The 25,257-nt window shown below is 34.6% G+C and overlaps 2 protein-coding genes across 2 annotated transcripts in view; one reads left to right on the forward strand and one right to left on the reverse strand.

Moving 5' to 3' along the window:
* Window positions 1-1,121: 1,121 nt before the first annotated feature.
* Window positions 1,122-10,352, reverse strand: LOC138704408 (inactive selenide, water dikinase-like protein). Its single transcript, XM_069832254.1, has 2 exons — window positions 8,841-10,352; window positions 1,122-7,072 (listed from the first exon to the last, which is right to left on the reverse strand). The coding sequence occupies exon 1, from the start codon at window positions 9,831-9,833 to the stop codon at window positions 8,853-8,855; it is 981 nt and encodes a 326-aa protein (XP_069688355.1). The 5' UTR covers window positions 9,834-10,352; the 3' UTR covers window positions 1,122-7,072; window positions 8,841-8,852.
* A 105-nt stretch (window positions 10,353-10,457) lies between these two features.
* swi2 (Protein singed wings 2) overlaps window positions 10,458-25,257 on the forward strand; it is a 175,108-nt gene continuing 160,308 nt past the window's right edge. Inside the window, exon 1 of the mRNA XM_069832253.1 lies at window positions 10,458-10,845. Coding sequence (XP_069688354.1) covers window positions 10,814-10,845 — 32 coding nt within the window. The 5' untranslated portion in view covers window positions 10,458-10,813. The remainder of the gene's footprint in view (window positions 10,846-25,257) is intronic.

A 25,257-nucleotide genomic window follows, 5' to 3' on the forward strand; every position in this document is an offset into this window, starting at 1 on the left:
GGCGTTTCTCGCCATCTTTTCCCTGCATATTTGGCGCCAAGCCTGTAACCCACCCAGAGACCACCCGAATTCATAACAGAAGACCAAAGTACCGAACCTTTTCATGTATTCATGACTTTAATAGTTTTGCCGAACCTAGTCTGCACATTGAAATGGGCACGTACTGTACGTCATCATTAATATAACGTGCCAAATTGCATCTTTACTTGTTGAAAATCGAGCATGTTACTGCATTAATTTTTTTATTTGTTTTTTTTTGTTTTTTTTTTTTTTTTTTTTTTTTTTTCAGATGACGATATAAGAAATTTTAGACTCCGCCTATTTTAAAATCCGACAGGTTTACTTTTTATACTTGCGTGTTTCGTCTCTAAGTGCCGTTTCAATTTCGCGGGTTTCATACACTCGTCTGAAAGCACTTCGTAACAAACAACGCACTGAGATTTGGTTCACTCTCACTGCCAACACCAAGTAAATGCAAGTTCCAAATTACTCTTGTCATATTTACGAAATAATTTTTTCTTTGAATAGTTACCACTAGGACTAGATATTTCTTTAATGACACTATAATTAATATATTTCTTCTCACACAGCTTCTGAACTATTAGCACTGTCTAAATGAAGCGTATCATCAAGTTTCTTTCTTTTCAAAGATCCGGATCGAAGCCAGTTTTCCATTATTTATAATGGGCACTATTTAACAGAGACATGGACAACTACTGCGTGTACCACATAAGAAGGATTTCAAACAACTGACTGCTAACAGGCAAGCGATAAATCAACAATTTGTTATAAGTTACTTGTGATTGGCTACAAAAAATATAATTACAAAAGTATTATAATTAATTAACTCTATTTTAAAATGTAAGTATACTGGTGTTAAAATATGCTACAAAAATGATAAATTTGTTTTCGAAGGGAACAAGAGTAAGGTGGTCCGTGGAACTCTTCTGACTTCAAAAAAGTTTGAGAAACGCTGCCTTAAGGAATGTTTGTAATGATGGCAATTATAAATAAACCATTGTATGACGTTAAATGTTAAAACAAACAAATTTGTGACAGTTCATGGAATCTCGTGGACTAGAGAAGGGCTTGACATTTCCTAAATCTAGTAAAATAAAGAATTTAATTCTCAGAAACTGCAAATTATTATTATTTATCATAATTCGTAATGGACAGAACAAGAACAAAAATACAAAACTATGATAGTACAGTATAAGAAAGTGTTTTTAAATCTAATAACATTGAATTTGTGCAGGGACCATCACAGAATAACTATCCTGCATACATTCACACGCACACTTACACTACTATCCTTTAATAGCAGATAATTTTGTAAAATGACAAAAGAAAAAACTTCCTATAAACTACCGTAAACAATATCATACTTTCTGCTACAACTAAACAGAGCTTGAAAATGCCACATTAACGAATTCGATAAAATTAAGTGGAAAGGAAAACAGAAGCATTTTCAAGCCCTATTTTACAATATAAATTACGAATGTGAGTTTACAAAACATGAGTATGAGAGATAAAATTACTATACATTTTGTTTTGTGTAAAAGGATCACAGAAGAAAATCTACTATATTTGTTGTGAAGTTAATTTTTGTCAATACTTCAATTTTTTTGCAAACTCACATGTTTTAGCAATACTGCAAAGTGTTTAGTTCTCATATTTGATGTAACATTGCGATTCATTATGAAATATAGATTTAAAATGCACTTGCTTTCAATTATCCTCCAAAGTCATGGAAAAAAATCTCAATGTATACAAAAAATTATTATTAATTCAGATATTAAAGAAAAGTGGACCACAGAAGTTTCTAACCTGGAACCTATGTGTAACCATACATAGACCACACATCTATTTTAAAAAGGGCCCATCCTTCAGTTTGCTATTAAATTGTTTCCATCACAGAAGAGTTTTAAGTGAATATATGAAATAACCCAATGTTGAAATCCAACATGGCAATGTATTAAAATAACTGCAGAGTATTGCACCTAAGATCAAGAAAGTAACTTGCTATTATTCACCATGTTAAAATTACACAATACACAAACAATACCTTTATAATTCTACATGCAGATGTTCAAATAAAGTTCGAAAGAAAAAAGGCAGAACTTGTACGAGGACTCATTTGAGTACATGGGGAGTTCATAAAATTACAACTTCTAAATCGTAACTGGGAAAATTAGATACAATTTGGATTGACTTAAGTTTTGAATCAGTATGTTAATCTCATCTTACACATGTGATTCCCTGCAGCAATTCGGGGTTACAACACACAGAAAACATGAAAACCTGGTGCAGTCTCTTTTTATTAATAAACAAAACAAAAGAGGTCTACATGGAAACACTAAAAACAAAAGATGGCTGCTTATGTGCATGCATTTTAAAACAAAAATATTACGTTTATATTAGTCACTGCCTGCTTGAGTGCATCTGATGGCTGCTTACATAAACTGCCTGCTCATTCAATGGGTTATTTTTTTTTAGATGTATTAAAAGTACCAGGTCTCTTGGACTCTTGCTTTTACAAAAAAAATATGATTATACAAATTGAAATATAAATAAACAATAATAAAGAAAATTTATTAATAAGACCGTCAAAGATGAAGATTTTTTTTCATGGTCAACATGTAACAGATAAAACTGTCTCGCGACTCTAACAGCTTCTTCTTGCTCTTCGTTAATCAATTATATTCTTTGCTCTTGAAAGAACAAGAAAACCAGAAAACTTTTTTTCTGTGTGGAACTTCGTTACATTACTAAGTAGAGATTTCACGAATTTATCCACAACAGTTTCTGATGATTATTATTCCTAACACACTTCAATATGTCACTGGCACAAAATAGACAGAATAACTTTTTTTTTTGTTTCTTTGCATAGTTTGGAGCAGACATACGGTTGAATATAGTATATTTGGTACTGCCACCTACCATTTCAGCGAATGTCAGAATGGTCTAATGAGAAGGCAGTATAATCAGCCATCAGATATGTTCAAGCAGGCGGTGATATTATTAAAACAGATGCAGTGCCACTTTCTACACATTAGTAAAAATTTCGAGATAAATTTAATAGTATTTTATGAACTAGTTTTAACTCAATAATTAATGACCTTACAAAAAAAAATCACTATGAAAATAGTTAAAATACAAACATAATAGCTCTCTGAAGTAAGGGCCATGTTAGTAAGTAATATTAATTTTGCAGTAAAATTAAAATATGGCACCATTTTATAGACTAAATAGAAGGCAATTAGCATAGCTGTTTTGTCATTTTTTTTTTTGCCAAGCATTAATCTAAATTACCTCAATACGAGACTCTTTCTACAAGCTACGAAGTATTTCACAGGTTTGTGACAAGTTAAAACATTATGGATATTACCATGACCATTAAAGCTAGTCTTAAGATTCAAATTTTTCTATGTGCTAAGTCAGATGAGACACAACAGTTCATGTGCCGAACTCCAAATTACTTTTTAAAGCCAAACAGGCAATAAAAATTATTGGTTTGATAGTAAACTCAGATTTATAAAAAAATATTGAACTACGAATGAGGGGCTCAAGTGTAAAAAATGGTAACTGACTTTTTAGTTAAAAATTAGATATGTAGCGTATAATATGGTATCTTACATTCTGCGTCTAACGGAATACTTAGTTTTCCAACATCTCAACAGATGGAAGAGGTATACAAATTTTACTTTCCTGGTAACTATACAAACTGATGCACGTATGAATGTCTGTCTACCTATAACTTCAAAACAATAAAATGTCACTTACCATTTTTTTTTACTCCCAAACCCCTCAAATATAATAGTTATTTGCAGATGTTTTACACGATTATTTTCCTTCTTGTTGTAGAAAAAAGTAGGTGTACTGTGGCAATATTTAACTGTTCTATCTCAAAGCATTAAGAATAACTGTATAATGACCTATTAACATATTGGAAAAAAATATTACTGCCATTTAAGAATAGTTTAAGGCAGTCTTCTTTTCAGGATGAATTCATGCAAATCAGGTTAATTCCAAAGTGCTCTACCACAATTACATAATATATATAATCCTCTTACAATACTTTCATACTTCTAAAAACATCTTGAACGCAACTACATACAACTATCACTATATTCCATCCAACATGTGGGTAGGGAAAAACTTTAGACAGAAATCCTTGCAAGAGAAAAAGCTATCGTGTTAAATATTACATCATTTCCCACCCAAGCAAATCTAGGAGAAATTAATTGCTCACAAGAAAATCTAAACCTTATAAATATAGGTTTGTATAAACAAGAAATGTTTCTGGCTATGGTTAAAATGGTCTCCTGTAAACACACATTATGTAAGCTTTAGAATAAAAATATAAAAAAATTTATTTCCAGCACTGTCAATGCAATACTGCTTCTAGAATTTTAAGAAAGTTATTTACTGGCAGTAAAATTTCTGCTTCGTTGAAGACAAGAAAAAAGCACATTCATTCTATAAGAAGTTCTTTGCAAATGCCACATGACTTGTCCAGGAAATGCCTGAGGTTGATCTGTCTTCAACAGCATTCCACTCATTGGCTGTAGCAACAACCAACATCAGGCAGATGTCAAAAGACCAAATAAAGCTATCGGCACAGTCATGTTGCGAAAGTGAGCTGGTCTTGAACATCCCAGTTTTTATTTGAGAGATGTTCATCAAGCACTCTTCCTGGGGAAGTGTAATAGAAAACACTGTAGGAAATATCCAGATTCTTCAGTTCCTGACGAAATGGTATACTGTTTGGCAGTGAAATTACTTGCAACTGGTTTTACGTTAGACACATAAAAAAAAACATGTCTTAGCTGAAGTAAAGTTCGAACAGAATTTGTGGGCCTCTATAATCAGAGGCTAGTATTTGAAAGTTATTATGCAGTAGTGCAACTAGACTAGACGGCATTTCGGAAGGTGGTTAGCTTCTATATGCGCCGTAGCATTTCTGATATGTGACGTCAGAAGTTTGTACAGTAGAACCAATCAGAATCAGTCTATAACAAGTACTTCCAGAGGTCGTTTATTCACATGCGAGTGTTTCAATACATTGAATAAGTAAAACTAACATTTACTGTGTGTATGTAAGGTAAATAAATGGAAGAAGAGACTGTGAAAAGACAAGCATTACACAAGCAGGCGCGGAAAATAGTGTTTAAGGTGTATAATTATTTTAAAAACGTTAACGAGCAGAACGCTACCGGCCATCTTGATGCTGGCAGCAACATTGCCAACTTGCAAGAAACGACTGCAGAAGCATGTGGTGTGGGATTGAGAACCGTGCAAAGAATATTGTTAGTGAAGGAAACAGGGTTTGTTTGGTGTCATGCTTGCAGTAATCAACGGCTAAGGTCATTATTGTCTTTTGATAATTTAAATTCTCTTCTGCACTATTTGTATTACACATGCTCGTGAAGTACGATGTGCAATGTTGTACGCTGCCTTGCTCTATCTATCTCTCTCGACGCAAATGCTAGCAGACAACCACCTTCCGAATTGCCGTCGACTCTAGAAGTGTTGAAAATTCATCACAAGCACAGAACTGCTTCAAATTTTACTTGATGTTGAACATACTGCAAAGATGTAAGATATATTATATATAAGCAGGCCAGAGCAGATGTGGCATCTGCAAAGAATGTCCCTGTTTTATCTTAATTTTAAAATGAAACAATGTTTCTGACAGTTTAAAGTTACATTCTATTGAAACCGACTGAAAACTTAAATTAATGTTTTCTTAGGAACATTTATTTTAGGCAAGTATTCATTTTACATGAATATTGGTATTTGCTGATTTTTTTAACCAAAACAGTAAACATTTTGTGCAATAATGCACCTGAAATTCTTTGCATTGTTCAGAAAATATGAAGTTTAAATACATACTGGATAATTATGTAGTACACCAAGCATTGGCCAAGCTGCCACATTCCCACAATAATGGGTCCAGGGCACATACTTTCCCGATAGTGTACAGAGGCTGAAAATACATCAATTATGAGAAAACGTTGAAAATTTAATTAAAACGTGTATATATTTGGTAACGTATGTGCCCTGAACCTCTACTGCAGGAAGATGGCCTGAGTGAAGTTTACTACATAATTACCACATGCTAAAATGAATAGGAAAAAATATATTACACATGAAAAAATTGGGAAATACTGGCAAAAATGCAGTGTATACATGTATCACACTGCCAAGGGTCAACAGAAGTCAATGTATATGCACATAAAAGATTCTCATATCAATATTTTATACTGATAACTCTAGGACTAATTTAAGACAACAATGAAGTCAATTAAAAGACAGATGCATTGAGAATGAAAGTTACTAATCTCAATGTTCACAAAATATCAAACTCTATTGAAACAAATATGGTTTTAGTAACAAATTACATTGGTACATTTTTCGCTGTTGAATATTTAACACAGTTATAGTGGAAAACATTTAAAGATATTGAGAATTCTAATGCCCCCACAATGTGTTATATGGACACACAACATATGAATATTTGTGGAACTAGAAACTCCTGATATGTTATAAACAAATATTGGGCTGCAACACAACAAATGACATGTTTAGGCTCCGAATTATCACAGTAATAGAGTTGGGTTAGGTTAGATTCATTTATAGATGAATGGTAAATAGATGTGAGGTATCCAAGGGTCAGGTAAGCAATGTCCTAATATTTTTTTGTACAATTAATTTCTCTTATTTCTACTAAAATTATATTGTCACGAACTACAACCACACTGTTAGGCAATGAAAGCATTACACAGACGGAAAATGCTAAAATAACCGACATAAAAAAAAAGTTGAATTAACGACCAATATCCCTACACACAAGTTGGCAAGTACACATCACACAAACAATTTGGGGTTTAGAGTCTGCAACTTTCCATCCGTCCTCAGTCCTTTTCTTCTTTCTCCATAGTTTATTATAGGCTTCTATGTAATAAATGAGGCTTCTTCAGTTAACTTCTAGCTATTGTACATGGCAAGGCAAATGGATACGGCTGCAAAATGGCATACCCACATAGACAATGGACCGATTACCTACAAGCTGGACAGAAAAAAAATATCATTTAACTTCTCACTTAAGTAGAATAAAGTAAGTATGCATCTTTGTAGTTTAAGCATTATGCATATATCACAAGTTGTTTACAAGCAGCAGTAAGTCAGATTCTAAAAGACTGGCAGGTTTTTAAACAGCACTAAGTTCAGGACAAAAATGTCACAGCATGAAATAATTCTGGACTTCATTTTGGGTAAACTTGTCCCTCTTTCAAGTTGAAGCTGGGTCAATCCACGCACAGGTAAAGTGTGAAAATAAAAAAATGCATAGCCCATATTCATTTTAAAACTCGTATAATGAAAAAGTTAAATAATTCTGTACAAGAGCGCTATCAAAGAAAGGCAAATTTTCGGTAGAAAATATTTGAACTGAATGCATCGCTACTCATATGAATGGGATAAATTTCAGAACACGGATTCCTTCCTTTCTCTCTTACTTCAAAATTCCAACCTTGTGCACACAAAATAAATTACTGGAACTGAAAAGTGCCTTTTCATAAGCATGATGCGCATTCGACAAAGGGCGCGCTTCCGTACAGAGGCAGCGGCATTTCTCTAAGGTTAGAGCCCAGTTGAAGTGTGTGTGTATTAATCGAAAAAAATGTCATATAAACATGCGTCCTATTCTGAGTATTTTCTAGCCCCTAATTTTCGATTAATACACACACACACCTAAACTGGGCTCTAATCTTAAAATCTGCTCTTTTTAGTATTTTAAGATATAACTGTCAGTGAGGAATCCGTATACTGAAATTTTCCCAATTAATGTACTTAAGGTCCAGGGACATTCTTCGGAAGACCATGGGTAGATGAAATATTTTAGAAACTCTGCAACTGGACAGAATGCATTTCAAGTCATTCAACTGCAAGTATAGTGTGCGCATGGTGCCGCATGAGGTTTGTGAATGTTTAGGCAAGAATATTGAAGACAAAGTAGTGATTTTCGGTCCCAAATTGGCGCCGCCCCTAAATTTTTCTTTTGTCGCTACGTATTACTCGACTAGAAGCTAAGTAGGTAAATAAATCATGCCTAAATTTGGTAGCGCTCTTGTACAGAAATACCAAAAGTTAAATTAATAACAGAACAAAGATAGCCTACTTATCGAGAATACAGCTTGCGAAAATGTTCAAGTGTTACTAAATTACTTCAAATCACCAAAATACAATAAAAAGAGGCTGTTGACAATGTTCATATAGCTTACAATTAAATAATTATGTATACCAATATTATGTTGTTATTTTCTAATGCCAGGCGTTTGACAATAAAGTCATTTGACCTCTTGCATTCCAATATTTTTCAAAGATATTATCATGGTCAGCCACTGAAGCACAGATACCAATGTTATGTTGAACTGCACATCTGATGTAAAATGTGTGTATTTTTCAGTAACACCAGAATGTTTTCAACATTACATTTGAAATATTCAGACTAAAATACAGAACTAGTCTCTCTTAAAGCACAAAAAGAACATAAATGCTACTGTCACTTCACTTAGAAACACAATCAAGTTTGTTGGAGAAAGAATCTCAATTTTTGCGAATAGAAAACAATGCCTAACTTAACAGCTTATGCAGCGAGTACCGGATACTAGGAAACTTCCAAAAATTTAAGTATCTTATTCAAACAACAAATACGCTAGTTTAGATAATATGTAAAGTACAAAACAGTGATTTACATTATCAAATAAGTTGTACTATGGAATGACCCAGCTATGAGGGAACGTGAAAATACATAAAGTTTGATGTCTGTGCTTTACCTGACCGTTTCTTTACCAGAGTTCCCCGTCCTTCTCCTTAGCAGGGACTTCAATAACACGAGGTTTGTCGATAATCCTGGCCGTGCGATTTCCCTTCTCCACGATGCCGATGATCCAAGCCTGGTACCCTTCTTGTTTTTCAATATCTTTGCAGTACGCTGCAGCTTGTTCCCTTGGCAGACAGATCAGCAGACCCCCAGATGTCTCTGCAGAATGCCCCTGCAGCAACTGGAACATATTTCCACATGCCTTCGCAACCGCAGCCATTTTAGCAATAACCGGCAAGTTATGGATCACAAACGATACTTCATTCTTCTGATGTTTTGCCAGATTCTGTGCGTGCCCCAACAAGCCAAATCCAGTCACATCGGTAGCGCCGTGCGCATTGTATTTGTGCATCAACCTTGCCGCAATTCTATTCAATCTTGCCATGGAATCCATTGCCCTCTGATATGCTTTCCTGACGTCATCCTCCGAAACCACGAGCTTGATTCTGTTCCATCTCTCCGGCTGGTCTAGCCACTGATGGGCATTGACCGCTACTTGTGTGCCTAGTGGTTTTGTGAGTACGAGGACATCTCCAACCACCGCGTTATCCGGAACGATGTACTCGTTAGGCTGGCAGACTGTAGAAGCTACACCTCCGATCGTGCACCACGGATTAACCACCGTCTGCCCACCAGTTACAGTGGTACCGGCTTCCAGGGCAGAATCTTTAAATCCCCTCATGATGAGTGGCATTACAATATCGCGCTCTTTTTCTGTCATCTTAGTCGACACGCCAAGAAGCATCAACATGTTGTCGCATTCTGTGACACCCATCGCGTACATATCGCTGAGAACGTTGGCACAAGCGATCTTGCCCATCATGTATGGATCATCCACCAAAGGATAAAAAAAGTCTGTGGTCTGAACGAGAGAGAGTCCACCGTGCTGCAATGGAGTTACAGAACAATCCATACCTATTCCAATTCTAGGAATAGCCATATGCATGAAGTGGGCATGTTCGTCCTGGGTATTATCTTCGTCTTGCTGAAGTCCCTCCAGGAGCTTCGAAAGAGCCTCCTGGGGGACTTTACACCCTCATCCTTTCAGATCTGCAAAACGTGTCAGACGGAAAGTTGCGTCCAACTCATGTACCACAGGATCAAACGGCCTTCTTAATGCTAAAGCGTTTGGATTACCCTCTAACTCCAATTGTGTAACTGCTGTTAAGTTTCTAACACTCACTGCTTGCAGTGCTTCTTGTGTCAGAGGAGCGGCCTGCAATTCAGCCATTGTAGTGGGATTGAAAAATACGTTGGTAATAATGATTCAATATTTTAAATACAACTAAACAACAAAATTCCTCCTATATTGTGCTGTAGTTGCACAATATCGCTTCAATCACTGCACTCAAACCGGCTTGCTTATACAACTGGAATGGCGTCCGTGGTCCACGCTTGTTGGCTTCTTGGCGGCTTTTTGGCTTCAGGTTTACGACACACAATGAACGCTCGTTCCATAGCACAAAGCAACGGTTTCCGATAAGGTCGTTTCCAATATTTGCCGCAAGATGGCACACTACACCAATAGGTGACGTACTCTCTTGACGGGTTCACAAACTTCATTTCAGTTTCTCCGGAATCCTTCGACCCAGATGGCGAGTCAGTAGTTGCCGGCAGATCAAGCCCCAAATATGAAGTATAGCGCGTTCTGTCCGTGTGTTTCAATTAACATGGCATGAATGAAGCGAAGTTGTTATCGGTTGTTGTGTAAATAAAATATTTTCGTGTTGTGTTTCAAACATTTTAGCGTATGTTGTATGTGATCGAATACATGTGAGAATTTTCTCAACTATATAAAAAAATTGTGTTTAATAATATAATTTTCATTATAAAGAAATAATTGTGTAAGTGTAACTAATTTTATTAAGATGTGAGAACTCTAAAATTATAATTTTCTTCATCATTCTTACGAGGATCTTTGATTTAATGGAAACTTCATCGTACTCAAAAGATATTAGGTAAGTGGGTCACTTATCGATAATTGCGCATTCCAGTTGCTTACAGCTTTAAGTAGTGTTGAAAATTATAACAATGGTATTCAGAGGAAAGACCTTCGGATAACTTGAAAGTGTACTGTGCCAAATGTTTCACTATTTCATAATACGTGAGCATTTCCATTACGAAAATAACAGAATAACATAAAAACATATGCAAATAAATGTATCCTTGTTAATTATTCGAAATCATGTAAAATATTTTGTTGCAGATAAAGATATTTCGTAAGAAATGCCATCACACGTTATAAACAAAATTGGTGTAAAGATAATAAAAATAAGAAACTAGACTTAATTTAGAACAGTATGCTACTTTTTAAAGTCAAGGTTTAAAAGAAAATACATCTTATGCACAATGAGTGAAATGCAGTTCACTTCAGAACAGAAAGAATGAAGTTTTATTTTTAGGCTTCGAATTAATTAACTGAGAGAATGATTGTGAATGGAAAGCAACATGATGCTAAAATATTTTTCTTTTCGTGATAAAATATAAATTATTCAAACATTGGTAGACAATATTTTATCTTTAGTTCATGAAAGATTTTTTTTGTTCTGTAATGCGATACATTTTACTGCAACTAAATATGCTAAGATAACAATATTCCAATAAATATCTAAATCATTGCATACTAGTAAATTCCTAAAATCTTGTAACGCAATTGAAAAAGTATTTACCTATGCCTATTTATTATTACATCATAATATTAAGATATCAGTGTATATTCATTATATGCAAATTAATAAGTGACGTAATTCTTCATTGCATGTACGCCTATCTCATATTATGTCTGGCATGATAATTATAGACAATCTAATCCGCTGGGATATTAATAAATTAAAGATTGTTTAATGAGTATTAATACCACCGTCTTATTTATTCATTAGCAAATTTATTTTAAAGCGAAATAAATCACTATAATTTAACGCATTCACATTTGGAAACTTGATTAAGCATTAATATACAGATCTTGTTTAATTGAATCACTTGTTTTTGTTTCAAATTTCGTTTTAGCGAAATCAATCAGCGATAACCGGGCGTCTTGGTTTTCGTAGGATGTTCTGTGCACATTGTTGCTTCCATTTTTCAGTGTAATCGATTAACACGAAATACGGTGGCTTCTTTTCCTCCGCCATACTTGCGGTGCTTTGTAGCCTAGGGCTTCAAAAACTTTGAATGAATTCGCGAAGTGTAATATTATATATATAAAATAATAATAATAATAATAATAATAATAATAATAATAATAATAATTTCTCTTAACAAGATGTTCTGTCAATTCTAAGCGGCCGTCTCACTTGTCAGTGTATTCTATGCAATAAAAATATCACGGAAAAAATAGTCCGATGGCTGGAGATGAGAGTCATTGTTCCTTTTTGATTTCAAATAAAAGTCAAATAAATTTTACTGCAAGTTATTATGACTATGTTATACATAGGGAGAAGTACCTGTGTCCTATTTTGTGGCACTGAAATATGTTCACTCAAAGAGGAAGAAAAAGAAATAATTAAATTGTTGGCAACGGAAATGGATGTCTAAGACGATCAGCAGAAATATCACGAATGGATAAAGTGACAACTGACTTGAGAAAAAAAAAAAAAACGGCGGGAAAGAAAAAAATATACCCCCAAAAATAAGTATTTTTTTATAAGTCTTCCACTGGATACCGCCTGGATGAAAGAAACGAAAGAGGCCACGACCTACTTGGAAAGATGGAATAAGGGACAGCATGCAGAAAAAAAAAAAGATGAAATATGTCGGTCGCGGTATCTGGAGAAAGAAGAGTGAATCTTTCGTTTGAAGAAACCAGTGAGAACAGAAATATTCCTATGAAATAAATGCAGTTATATTTCATAAATTGACTTATAGGCATTGAATATGAACAACATCTGATCAATAGTTCATGAGAAATCGCTGTACACATTATTATATTTCATATCGTCATTCCCTGATAAACTGACTCGTAGATACTGAATATGAACAAAATCCGTCCAATAGTTTAGTAGAAATCGCTGTACACAGACAGACTAGTACTAAAATTATTATATTTCATGTACATCATTCCCTGATAAATTGACTCGTAGATACTGAATATGAACAAAATCCGTCCAATAGTACACACAGACATACGAAATGCCATAATTAATTTCTTCAGTAATAAGGTTATCGAGGTTGTGTCTTTGCGTGAAAATCTCCAAGCCAAAAGTGCTTTCATTATGACATCTACTTTCTCACAAGTTCCACACTTTTCAGAATAGTACAATGAGGTCTATTCATTTACTATATTAGGGCTTAAGCATATCTACAAAAATTTACTTTCAATACCAACAACTTTACCGCTTCGGAATAGAGCAAAAACGAGATGATTATGTTTTTCTCTGAAAACTTTACTTTTCTGTAGCTAATTAAAAAAAAATTAATGTTAAATATTTATTTTCCTCGTACTACAAATAATATAAAAGGCTGTCAAGACGAAAGATCAATTTGTGTCGCCTTTTATTAAAGGATTAGTTGTACTAATTGTAAACCTTTCTTGCGATGAACGAATTTCAATCAGTAACTTCCCTTTCAGAGTGAAGAAAATTTTTTGAACACGCCATCCATCATCAGACTTTTAACAAAAATCAAGACGCTTCTCTGTTTACATAAATTCTCACTCTTTCATATCTTCGTGGCTGCTTTTTAAATTGGTTATTAACGACACTCAACGCTATCTAGCGTCGGTGGAATTGGCGATGCTGAAATGAAATTTGGCGAGAAAAGTTCGAACATTCGTCTTGCAGTTGTGGAAAACATCGGGAAAAGCCAACCAAATAATCAGCGCAAGCGGGAATCGAACCACGTCCTACCGTAGCCTCGTATCACATGTCCTGCACGCTACCGCCTGAGCAACGTCGGTGTGGATTAATGTTGAGAATAGGCAACACTGTACTCATTTCTCACGACAAGTCTTCCAGATATAGTGCCGTATTCTATAAGTGGTAACAGTTTAATTGAAATAAATTTGTGACACGGAAAACGTAAAACGAACTTTTATGGACTATTTCGTTTATATGACGTCATTTCATTTTCGGCCAATGAAGTGTAATGAAATTTGAATTCCAACCAATCACAGTCATACATCGCGATAATTTCTGCAGCTCGATTTATCACTATCAATTTATCGCATGGTCGTTCTTTTGTTTAGTCAGTGTCGCCAACTGTTTCCACGTAAATCGATGAGCATGAATCTGTTGAATTAAATAAAGTGCGAAATCCTACTTCCACATCTACATCTTCATCTTCTAGTTCCATGTCCATTGTATCTAAAAAAAAATGACACTTCTTCTTAACACTTGTTCATTTAATTAATATATTAATCACGTTATTTGTAATTATACTATAAAATGTTTAAATTGAATTATGATTTCAGCAGATAATGAAAATGTATTTCTATTATGTTAACATGTAATTAACACTTTTAAACCTGTATTTCGCTTTTCTCAATTGGCATTACTGAATAACATTTAATTTCTTTATTGCAGTAATCGTTATTCATCTATTTCGAGTTCACAATGTCTGAATAGGTTAAGTATTGATAAATATACAATTGTTAACATTTTGTGAACGAATTTTAGGGATATATTATTTACATTAATTTTATTTTATTCACGAAATAGCCGTAATAAATATCACTAGAGGTCGCTTCGCTCGTGGATTTACCGGCAAATCTCAGACCTCTTGTGACATTACTATAGAAATTATAGTCTTCTGAAATTGTCCAATAATTTGTAACCACCAGTAGCGGCTGGTGGTCAAAATAATGAGTGTGCTACAATCTCTATATCTGCCTACTATATACACTTGCATGTATTTATCTTAATTTGAGACTCGCCTAGTGACGAAATATGAAGTCCATACGACGTTCCTTCCTACTGCAGGACTTGTCCATTACCCTGGTGTTAAACTCCTCCATCTTGGACATCATACCCTTTTCTATTAACAGTATTGCAAGAGCAGTGAGACAATCCTGGACATAGTGTTCCTTAAAAACCGTTTTTATGCGTTTCAAGCAAGAAAAACATCTTTCTGGCTCAGCAGTGGTCATTGGTGTTGTAACCAAAATATTTAACAACTTCGATACTTCACGGAATGGATCCTGTGAATTGTTGGAGACTATGTATTGTAACAATTGAACAGACATCTATATTTTGGAAGTCGGGTTTTCCGTATATGACTCCAAGTCGTGTCTTTAACACTCTTTTGTTCAGTATAGTATAGCTGTTGACAGCAACTTCAAGTTCGCGTTCACGAAAATTATACGAAAAATTCTAAAAAATTTTGCTGTTTAACAATTTTGTTGCTTCTAGGCAGCTTAAAGACTGGAAACGGTGAGTAGTTTCCTGAATTATACAGTCACCTACTTCCTTGGCTTCAATTTTCTAGGATTCCATTTTCCGTCGCTTGCTAGCTGATTCAGGAGAAACCTCATAGGCCTACAGGTAGATGGCAGCAGCAGTCTGATATTTGAATTACCAAATACATTGTAAATAGTTCCGAGTTCTTCCACAAACAAGCATTCTTTCCTTACGCTTTACTTTTGCAATCTCCAAGCTGTGTTGTGCTGAAGCTGACTATAGCACTTTCCCGCGTAAAAATAGCCAATCAGAGCAGTAATTTCAGCTTCGCACATGCGCATAAATGTCTACATTCTCATATGAAGTTCAGAGTAGCACAACGAACCCCCTGAGGCACCAAAGAGCGAAGACTAAACACTCGATAATGCGTCATTAACATAACCACGGGAAATTGTTAAATGACAGATCAGATACTATGGTATTACAAATACTACTAGGTTCAAAAAGTTCCCGGAATTTTACTACCATTTTTCGTATTAATATATAACAAGGGATATTATACATTTGTTTTGTTGGTAACATTCATGATGTCATTTCCTTAAAGTTTGTTGATAATGGCAATTATTGGTTTTGAGTTGTAGGCAATTGTTTATCATAGTGTTTTGTTTGTTCGTCGCATTTTGTAATTATGTCCACAGAGCAAAGTACAAACATCAAGTTCTGTGTTTTGCTGGGGACATGATCAGTATGGCTGATGAAGATGGTGATTTCTTAAACAAAATGAAACTGGTGCTACTTGTACGACCCAGTCCCTAAACGACAGTCATCTGAGTGGAAATCGAAAACATCTCCTCGGAAGCAAAAATTTCCTAGGGACACTTCCAAAGGCAAAGTTATTTTAAATGTTATGTTTTATTTAACGACGCTCGCAACTGCAGAGGTTATATCAGCACCGCCGGATGTGCCGGAATTTTGTCCCGCAGGAGTTCTTTCACATGCCAGTAAATCTACTGACATGAGCCTGTCGCATTTAAGCACACTTAAAGCAAAGTTATGTTGGAAGTTTTCTTCAACTCTCAGGGTCTCATGCACCATGAGTTCATTCCAGAAGGTCGTACTGTAACGAAAGAATTGTACGTAGAAACCCTCCGTCGCCTCTGGGACGCAGTGAGAAGGAAACGTCCAGAAAAGTGGGTAGAAAACAACTGGTTCCTTATGCATGACAATGCACCTGCTCATCGCGCAATTATTGTAAAGAATTTTCTTGCCAGGCACAACATAACTGGTTTGGATCACCCACCATACTCTCCTGATCTCTCACCACCTGATTACTTTCTGTTTTCCCGTCTGAAAAGTCATCTGAAAGGACGGAGATTCAATGCTGAAGAGGTTATCGCAAACGCGACGAGAGCACTAAGACGGGTTTCACAAAATGGCTTCCAGGCCTGCTTCCAGGAACTCTACACGCGTTGGCAAAATTGTGTTGTTGCGGAAGGCAACTATTTTGAAGGGAATGCTGTAGAATAGTGTTTAAGGTACGTTGATTCTATGATGCTAGCAAATTCCGGGAACTTTTTGAACCTAGTATGTACATTATTTAAGCAAAAATTATCATTGTGCTGTAGCACATAGGGACGGGCCGCCCCTGGCAACCACGGTGTATAACCCGATTGACCGTGAGAATATAATGTAGGGGAGGGTAGTTATTTCTAACAAGGTGGAAAAAGAATGTGCGTTCCTGGTGTAGAGACTGGTTAAGAGTGGGGCATGTTTGCCATCCTGATTCTGAATATATGTGGTTTAGTTGCTGATGGCAACATCCGTCGCGATGGATGCCGGGTTGCCAGGGAACCAGTCCAGCTCCGTAAACCGATCCCGGAGTTTAGAGATTTGTAAGGATGAAGAATAGTATCCTTGGTGTGTAGACACTATTTTTGTTTTTACCGATTATCCTGGAGAAAGAAGGTGAACCCTCAGATCCATATCCATCATAGTGTATGAACTCCTACGATCAGCATTCTCGCCTGCGTCACTTTGAGTATCTAGGCATCTCCGTGGATCAGTGGTTGTCAGACTTCTTGCCACTTGGCAGATCATTTCCATAAACTTTACCCTTCATATTAACAAAATGTTTACAATTAATATAATTTATTTTAACATGAAACGTTTACAGGCTTGGCATTCGAGAAATCTGGTGATGTGTTGTGTTAAAACAATGGCGTCCTTAATTGTATTGTATTGTATTGCATTGTATTTATTAACATTCCATGGTATTCATACATGCTTACAGCTAGAATATGGAACAAGTCAAAAAACTTAATACTATTATAAAGTCTTAATTTATAGTCACAGTCTAGATGAAATATATACAGACGAGATTTACAATATAGTCTACTAGTACAACACAAAGTTTTAGTATCAATTTCATGAAGCGTTATTGAATGTCATGAATTCACCTACAGAATAGAAGGCGTGAGAAATCAGGTACTTCTTTAATTTGGCCCTAAATAATCTTATGTTTTGAGTTTCATTTTTATATCGATAGGGAGGCTATTAAAAATTTTGCTGCCATATAACGCACTCCTTTTTGATAGCACGATAGACTTGCCGATGGAGTATGAAAGTCATTTTTTTGACGTGTATTTATGCTATGAACTGTTGAATTAGTTACAAAGTTTTCACGATTACATACGAGGAAGATTATTAATAAAAGATATACTGACAAGCCATGGGCATTATTTGTAGTTTTTTGAAAATAGTCCTACACGATTTCCTGGATTTGGCACTACTATTATTCTAATTGCTCTTTTTTGTAAGAGAAATATACTGTTAATATCTGTGGAATTTCCCCAGAATATTATTCCAAAACTCATTACCGAGTGGAAGTATGCAAAGTATTTTGTTTTTAAGGTATTGGTATTTACTATCTTTTGCATAGATCTAATAGCAAAACAAGCTGAATTTAGTTTGGGGGTAATTTCTTTAATATGATTTTTCCAATTTAACACATTATCGATTTTTAAGCCAAGAATATTACAGTACAATGTTGAAAACAAAGTAGCCACGATGAAACATAACGAGAAAATATGTGGCATCATAATGAATTCATTAATTTTTATTCCTACAAAACATGGGAGTAATTAATAAATGCCGAGAGTATAAAGACAGAAATAGTTAATTAAACATACTTTAATTCTAAAATACCCTTAATTAGGTACTATTTTGTAATGTTTCATTGTGTATTTCACTTCTGGTAGTGTGGAAGAGAAGGCCTCATGGCCTTAACTGTACTAGAATAAATAAATGAATGAATAAATAAATAAATAAATAAATAAATAAATAAATAAATAAATAAATAAATAAATAAATAAATAAATAAATAAATAAATAATTGTGGTGTTAATTTCCAAACGAAACCAATTCTTTTTGATCATATATTATTATTATTATTATTATTATTATTATTATTATTCATTACAATTTCAAACAACTCATTGTCGTCATATTGATGTGTGAATCGTTTCGACTATCAATTGCATTGTTGTCTGCAGACTAGGCCTCATGGAATGAGGAAGCGATTATGAAGTAGTTAACGAGAAGGCTCCGCCTTGTTAAATTTAAATGCGGGGAGTATGAAGACAGAAATGAAAAGAAATATCAAACTTTTATTTCAAATCCCAAACGTCCTTACAATCCCAACCATGCCTTACGGTCGGGAAAACCTCGTAAAAACCCAACCAAGTTATAGTCCAAGCGGGAATCGAACCGCGCCCGAGCGCAACTTCGAATTAGTAGGCAAACGCGCTTCCGCCTGAGCTACGCCGGTGGTATTTTTGTTACAATTTAATTCATAATATCCTGCTGTTATATCTCCAAGCATCGTTGTGTTGGTGACAACGGTTTTTATTCATTCAAGATTAAACGTTGGCGACACTGGTTTAATCCTGAAAACTTGCACTTTTGACACGCCATCGATGTTACTTGAAAGACTGAATTAACCACATGCGCTTTTGTCCTTTGCAAATTACGCAATTGCCGCCCTATCTATGTAACGCGTATTTAGGTTAAGGCCACATAAAAACCATATTTTTAAACTACGTCTCAAATAATTCTTACGTGGCGATAATCCAAACTGTTAAAAGGCGCGCAGGAAACCCCAGTTGGCAAACACACGCGAATCGCCGCGCCGCACTAATTGGTATAATGCGCTGTAACAACACACGGCTTTGGAAAAAGTGACTGTCGGAACTTGCAGTCATGGCAATTAGAGGAAGATGGAGTTAACAATAACAAAAACAGACACGAATTGTGTCACAAGGAAAGATTGTCGCATTCTCGGGACATGCAGTGTTGCCAATACACAACAACAGCCCTATAACCATTGCTGAAAAAAAAATATCTTGCTCAAATAAAAATTTTTATATCTAAATGATCTGCGCAAAATTATTTTAATGTGAAATGTTTATGGGTTAGATATTCGAGTAATTTGGTCAAATATTTTATTAGAATCATCTCAAAGTCCGTTGGATTTCTATCATAAACCAGTGGCTTGTGCAGCAAATGCTGCAAACTAAGTTCATTACACGTTGAAATAAAAATTTTTCAGATTTATTTTCAATGAAGAATACCAGACATTCTGAAAGTTATTTGCTTCCATAATAATGAAACATACAGTACATACAATATAATATACTAGTGGCTTGTACAGCAAATGCTGCAAACTGAGTTCATTACACGTTCAAATAAACATTTTTCAGATTTATTTTCAATGAGAGTACCAGATATTTTAAAGTTATTTGCTTCCATAATGATGAAACATACTCCGTCTGAATGGTTTTTTTATTGCAAATACTTTTTCTTGAACCTATACACCTTCAGTTTTTAGTTTCAACGCGAAAACGCAAGTAACAATATCAGGACGATCAGTGGGTTTTTCATGTGGGAGTAAAGCAATAGCTATTTCAGGTCATTGTGGATTGTAGGTGAAAGTTAAAAAATGTCAGGTTTGCTGTGTTTTCGAACAATAGACATAGCATCTTGGTATAGCTGCTGCATGGAAAGCTTAAAATGTAGAGGGTAAAATCATTTTATCCTGCTAAAAGATCTTGCTGAAATGATCGGGAGACTACACAATTTTGTAGGCTTCTTATTTTATCAGTAAGTAATACCTTTTGGTCTTTCTTTAGGAACTGTAATTTTTGCGCTTTCTCGAGCCAATACTGAAGACAATGACGCATATAAATATCTACACCACACCGCCATTAAATATATGAAAAAGACTCGACCCCACTTGATTAATAACTATAAAAATATTTTATTTTTAATAACAATATTATTATCTTACGTAAGTTTTGTAGTTATATTATATTATATTATATTATATTATATATAGCCGCCACTCAGTAAATTATAGAAATGAAGATCTAATTTAAGATATTTTCTACATCTACTTACATAACCCCAAAACGTTTCACTTTCATATCATCAATATAGCATTAATATGTTATAATTAAGGAAAAATAGTCACATCGTGGCATTAACTATAATGATATTTCATTTCTAATGGTAATAATGTCATCCAACCACCTCAAGTTTTGTAGTTTTTAATATCCAATACACAGCTGTACCCAGAAAATTACACACCACAGAATCGGACCTGTAAATTATTTTAGTAAATCTTGAAGTTTTTAATAACCAATTGAATATGTCAGCAATCCTACAGGTCATGGCTTTCGTGTAAATAGCCTATTGTTTATTGTAGTGTGTTTTGTTTTATTCTGAAACGAAAAGAGGATCAAGTCGGCCGTGCTGAAATGCAATTAGTTCTCAAAACTGACGAAAGATGGATTTTGGAAAATAGGAAAATTATGTAGGAAAACTAACGCTTCACTGAAAGTTGCTATTTTTCTGAAAATCCTTGGATGCCAAGCTTCAAAATGACGGGTCATTTATTAAAATCCGTTCAGCCGTTTTCCCGTAATTTCCATTACCAGTTCAAATTATATATATAGATATTGTCTTTGTATTTTTTTCTTCTCCCATTCTTTACAGGTGACTACAGCATTTTAAGGATTCTGTACACGGAATTTGACAAAAAGAAAATGAAATTTTGGTTTTTATAGTTTTTGGGTAGTTTAATATCTGTAAAATGATAATATGATTTTATTTCTCCTAATTGTCAGGTTTAAGCCTATCTTCAGCAAAAATATTGTAATAATTCTTAATGCAAAAAACGTTATCAATAAAAATTTTTGTCTTGCCAGCCGGTCAGTGGAATTTTAAATTTATTTAGCAGGTTGTATACATAAAAATATGTTACATAAGCCCTATTTTTTTCTAAATTTGTAACTTTTATCACTTCTGAGAAAAGTGTACCCAAAATTGAGGAGTATGACATTGCAAAATATGAAAACTTAGACACTATTTTTCTGCACTTTCTTAGACATTGGTACACTTTTCTCAAAGAAATATTGTATCCAGAAGGCTGAAATTAATATACAATATCAATGTGATGGCACTTTACACATTAGGTTAAAAAATTAAGTTTATTTCTATCTTCAGCAAAAACAAAAAAAATTTGCCCTCATTGTTAATAAAAATAAAATATGAATGAATTTTTTATGCTAACCGCTCAGTGGATTTTAAACTTATTTAACCAGTTCTATGCATAAAGTTGAGTTACACATGCCCTATTTTTTGTACGGTTGTATCTTTTATAACTTCTGAGAAAAGCGTACTCAAAATTGAGGAATTTAACATTTTAAGATATTTATTTTATTTATTTAATAGTAACAACATATACATAAAAACGTTACATTAAAATACCCCGAAAGAGCAAAGCCCGTGTTCGGGGACAGTTCCGTTACATAGATATACATACTTTGTAGACAAAATACTTAACAAAAAAGGCCACATAAAAATGATAATAAAATTAGTACATAATAATACTAGTAATAACTGAGTGAAAAAAGAGATTATGTTGAGATTGGTGATGGATTAATATTAACTTATTATTAGTAGTATAATTAGTACAGGTCATGTTGCTATAGTAACCAAGATAAGGTATAAAAATATACTTAGGATAGAAATAAACTTGTTTTACAATACATGGTACATAATATAATACAGGGAAGTCTGTCATATAAATTTTTTAATTCTGGATCTGAAAATTTCATTGCTTAAAGTAGTCAATTCTGGATGAAATTTTATTATCGAATTATATAGCCGTGGACCATAATTTGTACTGAGTAGTAAAGCAGCAGATGTGAAACATTTAGGTTCAACTAATTTAAGAATTCCATTTCGTCTCGTATTATGAGCATGTGGCTGAGCTACAAATTTCATTCTATTTTTATGATAGAATTTCATTAAAGAGTATTTATAAATTTGGTCAATTCTAAAAACATTCAATTCGGAATGGATCAAATTTGTTGGATAATCCAGTCGCCTTTTCAAACAAATTTTGATTATACGTTTTGCAACATAATTAGAGGAAAAAGAGCAGTTTAAAGTATGGAAGTACAGATTCCCCTTTAAGTGTTTGTTTCGGATGTCACTAATATCGTTTCACATACATTCGTAATTTCCTCTAATTTTCTCATTCCATATTTTGTCCGTACGAAAAATCCTCGCAAAACATCTTCAGCAGATACTATAGAAAACTTCACATTATAGTTATTTCATTAATTTCTCCGAAACATGAAAGTCCTGAAACATACATTTCTGCTCATTTCGTCATATCTTCATCTTAGGAACGAAAAAATTTCATAAAAAAATCTGCGCTCTGTCCAGGCTTTTAAAACATTCGGCGATCCTCTCCTATTATGCTTTCATGTGATAGTTGCTAGGTTACGTCTATTTTTGTAGTTGCTAGGTTACGTCTATTTTTGTCCTTTTCCTTCAAAATTCTCCTGTGTTCCTTCATATGGGAGGGCGGAAATTGGAGACAAGTGGCCAACAAGCCAGGAGCTCGCACAGACTCTTCCTCTCAGTCCCAATTTCTCTTACAAAGAGCTTTTCGCGTATTTTTTAAAAATATTTATCCACTAATTAATTAATTCCCATGACAGAGGAGCTAAATTATTCTTAAACGCATATAGCAGCCGTGGCGAAAATGTGATCGTGCGCCGAGCCACTGTGTAACCTGCAACGTGCATAGCACCTATGGAGGGAGACGGACACCCGAGGAGAAGTGAAGCAACTGTCTGACTTATTAACGGGTTTTAATTTTCCTTACGTCAAGCACTTAAATATAATTTTATACAGTACAAGGCTACAAACTAATGTTTAGTACGTGTAACGAAGAAGGAAATGAACAATAAAACATAGGACACATTATCACAACCTAAAATTAACTGTCTTCAGAATGTCTCTGCGACAGAGTTTCAAAATCAGTAATTATGTCACTTACTGCCAGTCGTAGTTGATCACGAAGGTATTTGTCTGTCAGTCGTGATCTAAATTTGGTTTTTACTGTTTTCATTGTTGAAAATAATTTTTCACAAACGTACGTTGTAGCGAACATGGCTTCAACAGAGCAAGCGAAAGAACGAAGCTTCGGATATTTATTTTTGGCAAAGATTTGAAAGTTCAACATTTGTCAAGACCTTACATCTAGCTTTCATTTGACGTCACATTGTAAATCAGTGAGTTCAAATTGAAGAGCTAACCGCATTATTCGTACATCTGCTGAAAAAGGGTCGACGTACAGAGATGATGATGATGATGATGATGATGATGATAACACTTGATATTTTAATGTTTCATCAGTAACATGTAGTATAAGGCCGTTTTATGTTATACAACCGTTTTCCTCGTAATACTTGTGAACAAATCATACATTTAATATTCTCACCATATTGACAGCAAAAAAATGCGTCCTCCCATCCTACTTGGAACTCTCGTACATGGTTTGGAGAGAGACATATGCCACTCGCAGGTCAGAGACAAATACAAATGGAACGGAGTTTGACTCCAGTGAGTGAGAAGGTGGGGGATGACAGAGGTTAGAGGCAAGCGAAATGCACAGCTATCACTGCGAGCCACAATGTCTCGCGAGTCACGTTCTCGCCACGGCTGGCGTATAGCATGCAATGAAGAAATAACCCGTGTCAAGTTCTGACACACTCCTTTAATTCTGCATTTTTTGTCGATGGAATCGATTATGGACCCAAATTTTTAAACACTCTCTAATTTTGTTTCGTCTCTTATGTGAAGACTCGCGTATCTAACGCTGTACGCAGGATTAGACCTATGCTATTACGTATACTAATTAAATGAGTCGAATTGATCGCGGGAAACATTTGATCAATAGCCTATCTGCTACATTGTCTTCACAACGAAAACTGAAGCTTTTGCCATCTGTTCATTCTCTCGGTACGGAGATACGGACATTTCCACAAATCCAGAAGAGCGGGTTGCCATGGCGACATTCGCAGCGCTTGAAGGAACACAACTGAACATCGGGCAATTGGTATTGCTGAGCCACATTCAGACAGTTGGAGCTTGTCAGTTCATCAAGATTAAACGTTTTTGTATGATATATCCCTTTTCATTGTTGCGATCATCTATTCAGACAATTCAAATAAACATCTCAATGTAAACTGAACACAATTTAAAATTATACATGGACTTAAAAACGCGTGGAATAGCCGTGGTAATTGTGAACTAAAAAATTATTCTCCTAAATAATCGTGTTACTACTGTATTCATTTGTTTTCTGTTGCTCTTAACATTTTAACATAACTTAATAATTATAGAATTAAGGCGCAATTATTACAAATTCCTTTAGTGAAGCGTCAACATGGTGCTTTTGAATTCTGTTTTTTTGCATGGAAAAATAAATAAATAGATAGATAGATAGATAGATAGATAGATAGATAGATAGATAGATAGATAGATAGATAGATAGATAGATAGATAGATAGATAGATAGATAGATAGATAGACAGACAGACAGACAGACAGACAGACAGACAGACAGATAGATAGATAGATAGATAGATAGATAGATAGATAGATAGATAGATAGATAGATAAATT

The sequence above is a fragment of the Periplaneta americana genome, chromosome 8, assembly GCF_040183065.1.
Source record: "Periplaneta americana isolate PAMFEO1 chromosome 8, P.americana_PAMFEO1_priV1, whole genome shotgun sequence".
NCBI lineage: Eukaryota > Metazoa > Arthropoda > Insecta > Blattodea > Blattidae > Periplaneta > Periplaneta americana.